Source organism: Daphnia pulicaria, chromosome 6 (assembly GCF_021234035.1).
Source record: "Daphnia pulicaria isolate SC F1-1A chromosome 6, SC_F0-13Bv2, whole genome shotgun sequence".
Taxonomy (NCBI): Eukaryota; Metazoa; Arthropoda; class Branchiopoda; order Diplostraca; family Daphniidae; genus Daphnia; species Daphnia pulicaria.
Window position 1 is genome coordinate 3,615,207 of NC_060918.1, and position 6,909 is coordinate 3,622,115.

General features: G+C 37.5%; 1 protein-coding gene and 1 long non-coding RNA gene across 2 annotated transcripts; both read left to right on the plus strand.

Annotated features, from left to right (window-relative positions):
* The first annotated feature begins 1,274 nt into the window (after positions 1-1,274).
* On the plus strand, positions 1,275-1,819 carry LOC124342468 (structural maintenance of chromosomes protein 4-like). Its single transcript, XM_046795464.1, has 2 exons — positions 1,275-1,466; positions 1,541-1,819. Exons 1-2 carry the CDS (start codon positions 1,341-1,343, stop codon positions 1,757-1,759), a joined length of 345 nt encoding a protein of 114 aa, XP_046651420.1. The 5' UTR covers positions 1,275-1,340; the 3' UTR covers positions 1,760-1,819.
* Positions 1,820-1,823: 4 nt separating this feature from the next.
* LOC124342494 lies at positions 1,824-2,641 on the plus strand. Its single transcript, XR_006918873.1, has 4 exons — positions 1,824-1,857; positions 1,926-2,057; positions 2,153-2,405; positions 2,459-2,641. It is a non-coding gene; the product is annotated as an uncharacterized LOC124342494 (long non-coding RNA).
* Positions 2,642-6,909: the final 4,268 nt, after the last annotated feature.

Below are 6,909 nucleotides of genomic sequence, written 5' to 3' on the forward strand. Positions count from 1 at the left end.
GGGACCAGCGGCTGTCACTTAGAGAACATGACATTTAGAGATGCATGAAATTACTAATCCCAACCTTATTGGTAAGGTCGAGTATATTTATAGTATTTAAATTTGTTTGCATTAATTTTGTTATCTCTATCGCAGAAAAATGTCTGAATTCACGTGAGCAGATGAATGTATTTCCTGATATCGCTTTGAAAGAACGAGAAATGCGAGCTCAAAATTTTCTTAATCCTTTTGATATTCCTCGATCCACGCTTCTGGATCAACTTGCCAGAATGAGGGCGAACTTTTTTCAACCTTCTCCAGCACTCACAAAATTACAAGACGAAGGTTGTTATTTCTTAATTAATTTGTTGTTTCTAGCGATGAAATGTGTATCTTTGTTGAAGGTGGCATGGTGCTTGAATTTTTAGAAGACATCATGGGAACTTCAAGGTAGTTATTGTTTATAATTAAATTATGGTAAAATGTTATCGATGTTATCACTATTTGCTGGCCATCGATATAGGTACAAACAGCCGACCGAGGAAATCAGTCAAAGAGTAGAATCGCTAAACACCCTAAGAACTGAGAAGCTTAATCGCGTTAAGCTGGTGGAGGAAGAAAAGGACAAACTTGAAGGCCCAAAGAATGAAGCAGTGGCTTACATCAAGTTGGAAAATGACCTCGCACAGTTTAAATATAATCTCCAGCAAGTAAAAAATGAGTTAGATGTTCATCTTACGTGTAAACGTTACACTGTTTGGTTCTTCTTACTTAGCTCTACACTCATCAATCGCTGAAAGTGATCGCCGACAGTGAACAAAAGAAATAAAAGGTGAAGTAAGAAATGGGCGATTTGAAGACAGACTAGAGAAATCTACTTTGTTCAAATCCGAAAAGAATAAGGAGGTTAAGCAAATAAGCAATACTCCAAAGAGTACGAAGAAGCAAGCCGGAAGCTAGAGAAATCCGCGGAAAAAATGGCGAGTTTGATTAAAGATGACGAGAAGATGTCAACCATCTTCTGAGCAAAATCCCCGAAAAAAAATACAAAAAAATTGCAGAATTAGAGAAAGTGCTGATGGAGAAGAACGAAAAGGAAGAAAAACACTTTAACGAGATTATGGCAAATTTGCAAACGGAAACGCAGGGACTTCAAGACGCGAAGCAAAAGTATGAACCGGAACTGGTTCAACTCAAGGCAACGCAACTATCCATTCATCAATGCCAAGTCCCCTTAATTAACCATTTAAAATTATATAGAAAGCTGTAATGAAACCCAAGCTCAGATGGACGTTGCTCAGTCCGAGTTGGATATTTAGTACCACAGGACAGAAAAGAAAGAAAAAAATGTCCTCGACTCTATGAAGGAGCAACTTGAAAAAGCATCGCAAAATTACACGGAACTTCATCGTAATCTTCAAGAATTTGAATCCAACAATCCCAAGTGGGCAAAGTCCCTTTCGGAAAAACAGACTGAATTGCAAAAGGTTTTTTTTTCCTTTCTTATAATTCCTTCTTATTTCTGTTTATTTTTAGTAACTTGTTCTCGTTTCTATCAAAGGTCACTAACGAGGATAAAACGAAAAGCGAAGTACTCAGGAATATACGCATCCGACTGGAGCAAAGCCGATCGACTTTTTCTGCCAACACTAGCCGAGGACGCATCCTTGACGGTTTAATGGAGCAGAAACGAAAAGGAACGTTACCCGGCATATATGGACGCCTGGGTGATCTCGGCGCTATTGATGAGAAGTTTGACGGCGTGTGGCCCTTTAGATAACATCGTCGTCGATACCGTTGATACCGCCCAAAACTTGCATTGCGTACCTGAAAAACGGCAACCCGGGTGGAACTTCTTTTATCGCACTGGAGAAAATGGTTGGTACTAATTTTTATTTAGCGGGGAATCGCCGTCAATTTAATTTTGCCGTGCACTATTCCTGCAGCTTCACTTGATCGACGTCCATGAGTTTTTTTACTGTTATGGCTCAGTATCATGGATTCGCTTGGGTGTTACCAAACTAGGGACCAAGCTTACAAAAATGCCGCTCAAGTCACCTCATGCAGCTTGCCATTTGGTAACGTTTACTCTTGTGTCTCTGCGTATTTTATGTGTTTATTATTTCAAGATTCTAGTAAATAATGATCTTACATCTTATGGCTTTGATGACAGATCCGTATGGTTTGTAAACTTATTAAAGAAGAACAAAGTACTGGTGAAGAGGTGACGTCGCTAATGGATTACCTTTGAATCGTGTCTTCGCCACAAGTCTGAAATGGTGATCTACGAGGCTGCTCACGCGATTGCAAACCTTCGTCGAACTGGATCTCGTGAATTGGCTCCTGCTATCGCCGTGTTGCAGCTCTTCTGCTCCTCACCTAAGCCTGCCTTACGCTTTGCTGCCGTTCGGACCCTATTATGAAATGTAGGCATAGATTTATGTGTGCCTAAAAAAGCCATTATAATATTATTTTGTAGGTGGCAATGACGCACCCCGCTGCTGTGACTGCTTGAAATTTATATTTGGAGTATTTTTTTACGGATTCTAATCGTTCAATTGCCACTCTCGCTATCACAACTCTGTTGAAGACTGGAGGAGAAGCCTCGGTTGATCAGCTCATGAAGCAGATTGCCTCTTTTCTCTCAGAAATCTCGGATGAATTTAAGATTTGTCTCGATTTATTAAAAAAAATTTGATACCTCCCATTATATAATTTGAAAAATTTCAATAGGTGGTGGTCGTTGAAGCTATTCGATCGCTGGGATTGAAGTATCCGCGCAAGCACAGTACACTAGTGAGCTACACTAATGAGCTTCCTGTCAGGAATGTTTTGTGATATGAGGGTCGACTTGAGTACAAAGCTTCAATTGCTGACACTATCATTGCTATCGTAGAAGACAATCCGGATGCCAAGGAGGCTGGATTGACCCATTTGTGCGAATTGATCGAAGAATGCGAGCACACAAGTCTATTAGCCGTGCGAATCCTACAATTACTTGGTCGAGAAGGTCCACGCATAAACAGCCTTCGAAATATATTCGATTCATCTATAATCGCGTCATCCTGGAAAGTGCTACTGTTCGAGCAGCTGCTGTGTCAGCTCTGTATATGAGACTTGACTTCAATCATTCATGTCAGCCAAAGCGCTTCAAGTTAAATTTACAGAAATTCGAATGACGTAAGAATTAATGTGGTTATATACGGTTATATAGCCTATATTAATGTCAAAACTTGAATTTTCAAAACACTTATTTAATAATAAACTAAGCTAGTGTGGGTATAGGCAGCCACCAATTTTATAACACACCAACAACGTTGTTCTATAATTAAAGCCTGCTGGTCACTCAGCACAAAATTGTTCATGAGTTCAAAAATCCGAAATGCGCAGAAAAAGGCTGCATGCGTTTGTTGCTGGACATAAGCGGCGATATCACATCCACGTGAGATGAATAACAAACATCTGACCATCAAAATATGCTAATCAAGAACACTAAAGCAATGTCACAATATAAAAGCAAAAGGTGCTTTGATGCTGATCGACGCTGATGCATTTAACTTCGGGGCGTTGAAAGCTATAAAATAAATTATGCAGAATTCGTTTAACAAACTAATAAAAAAAAATCACAGTCGTACTCTGGCAAACCCCAAAAAATAAGATTGTTGTCGACCCGTGGCTGCTGGGTTCCTTCAGTTAGTTCAGTATTCTACGCTCTGTTGCCAAGACGGATGTTATTATTATTTAAAAAAAAGAAAACGTTATAGTATTAAAGCCAGCAAGACTGTTGATTGATGAAGCCAGACACATCTTTTCAGACGCTCAGATTCAAAAGTCCTACCGGATGTAATAGGTCAACCAAACTGGTGAGGGACACATCCGCGGCCCACTCTTTTATCGTCATTCATTTCAATTTTCTTCAGAAATGTCTTTCTCGATAAATTTATTGCGTCTCAATCAAAAGTAACCTGGCGGCGGTTTCGAAGGCTACGCTATATACTTGATTTGATGATGAACGACTTCAAAATATTGGACGCGCAGTATGCCTCGCTTTCCATTTCAAATGTTAACATTCTGAAATTCTTTGAATATATTCAGTACGTTAATTAAAATGTTCCCAGTGCAATCATTCAACTTGCACGTGGCCCTCGCCTGTTCACGAGCGATACGAAAAGCGAGCAATAGTAATTGATAAATAAAATTAAGCAGTCAAATGCGGTGAATAAATTCTGCCCAACTAAAACAAAAACAGCCAATAATTATGTGTTACAATACACAACAGCCAACTCACAGTTTTGTAGAGTTCATATAACATTTTTTATGAGTAGTATATCAGCGTGAAGTTTCCCTGTTCAACAGTTTGAATGTTGAAAAGGTTCAGAAAAGACTCAAGTTTATAATCAAATAGATTGCCTTCTGATGAAATTACAAGGAAAGAGACACTCGGGTTGAAAAGTAAAAGCCTTGATCAAGACAATCGGGCAAAGAGCTGGGGGAGTTTAGTGTGAAAAAATCATTTAATAAACGGGAAGGAATATTATCATTCCGCAAACGCTGACTGGGGAACAGAGACCAACACGATATGCAGATGGAGACCAAAAATTTGGTACGCTTGATCACTTGTTTAAAATGTTTCAAATAAGCAGGTAGAGGCCAAAATATAAACGTTGCATAATTCTCCCACGCTGTCATAGAATATGTATTTAAATGGTTTAGTCTGAATTTTCTCGCTTAAGTTCGATTTCATCACGCTACACGTAGTCACGTACGCAAATTTTTTAAAATTTTGACGATGAGGTTAGAAGGCACTTTAGGGACGAATCCGTATCGACAAATGGCGGCTACCAAAGGTCACCTTTAACACCTTTGAAAGGTGTTAAAATTGTGATAAACGCAGCCGTAACTTGACTTATCGATTATAGTTCGTATTATCTTTTTTGCTTTTTTGTGCATGTGTGGTCATTCGTTGTTTGGACAGCTGATTTCACTCCCGATTAATTTGGCAGAATCAATTCCTCATTCAGACGATTTTGATCTGCCTGACCGGGTCTGGCGTTCACTTGACTCATCTTATCCTTTGTACTCACTGACCTAGCTTGAGTTATAACAACAATTTTTTTTTAGTTATGTTACACCAATTGCGGCTGGATTCTGTCTCGTACTCTCGTGGAAACTTTTATTCTCACACCTTGTTTTTATTCAATTTGCTCCACATCTGTCAACAAAAATAACCTGAATCTAAACTATGAGGGAATTTATTTCACGGGGGAATAAACCAAACCAATGGTCGTTTTTTGTTCAAATGACAATTTGAATTTCACAAAATTTTGCATCGAAAGCATGGCCTACTAAATATCACGGCCACAAGGCATAGATCTCCCCTGTAGTTCAAAGAAAGTTGATTCTCCCCCCGTATGAAAACGCCCCTTTGATTAATCACTGATAATTCAAGGATATTGGCTTGATTAATTTTCCAATGATTTTCGCCATCAAAATTCGGACATGATTATTACTGACTAAGCATAAATTTATCACTGAGAAATTAATGGTTTTTCATTGATTTTCAAATCATATATTCACTTACTTTTGACTGATTTAATGTGAAGTTTTCAATGTTTTTTTATTGATTAGTTTTTCAATGCTTTTTTATTGATTGATTTTTCAATGCCTTTTTTTTATAAAATTCAAAAGCTAAATTTTACTATACTAGTTTTCTTTCTCTACCAGTTTTGAACTCCTGTTGTGGGTTTTCCTTACCCTTGTTCTCCTTTTTTATTTTACTTACTTAGCCTACCTATTATCTGTTAGAATTAATTGTAGCATGGGTTGAAATTTTGCGTATCGGGACTTGAACCATCGCAACTTTGAGTGGTAGCCAGACTCTATAATGCTTGCTCTATAGTGCTATTATAACCAACTACCTATGACGTTGGACATTCGATAAATTTAGTCAGTTCAAGTATCTAAATCATACGTATCTATATCAGGCGTTGTGATAAACAATTTTTTTTTCGAAGAAAAAGAAAAACGTGTTGGTGGTGTGTTTGGAATTTTTATAATCATTAAAAAATCTTTCACAAAATCATGAAATAACATATAAGAAAAATGCTAGAAATAGGATAGAGTTCAGTAACGAAATATTTGTCATTGCAAAATCAATTAGCGGATAGAAATTATAACCGAGCCCGAAAAAAATCATTCATTTATCACTAGAAACATCATTATATTGTCATTTAGGATATTATCGTTTAATTAGGTGTCAAAATTATGGTATTTTCCTTCATATTTACGATGATTGCGCTGTTCGCCTAGGAGTCGCTTTCGCGTTAAACCAAGACTACCACCCGTCTTACCATCATCATATGAAGAAGATACCAACTGAAATCATACTCAGAGTTATTTTCATTGATTCATATTGATAAGCCCCGATCTGGGATTGAACACGGTACCTTTCGATCCATAAGAGCGTGCGATAATCATTGGCCTATGGTTGCACATTCGATCCTATATTAGGCCTAACCATGTTGACAACGCCGTGTGTTTCTTACATATGGAAATTCACCCTTAATATCATTGATTTCGACGCAACAAAATAATATAAGTCAATGATTCTTCACAAGAAGAACGTGAAAAGCATTCCAAAGGTTTTTCAGTGATAATTTATTGATATATGAGAAATCATTTGTAATGGTATTTCATTCACTATGTTCACTATTTAGTAATAATCGGCAATAAAGTCAATGAACTATCAGGAAAATATTAATCGGGATAACTAATGATTTACATTGATAATCAGTGAAAATAAAATGATTCTGGGTATCCCTGTCGTGATATTTGTCAACTGTGCTAGGCTGCTAGCCACTGAAATATCATTAAAATTTATGTTGGGAAAACTTAGTGATTTAAACTGAGCAGTATTCAATCAATCAATAG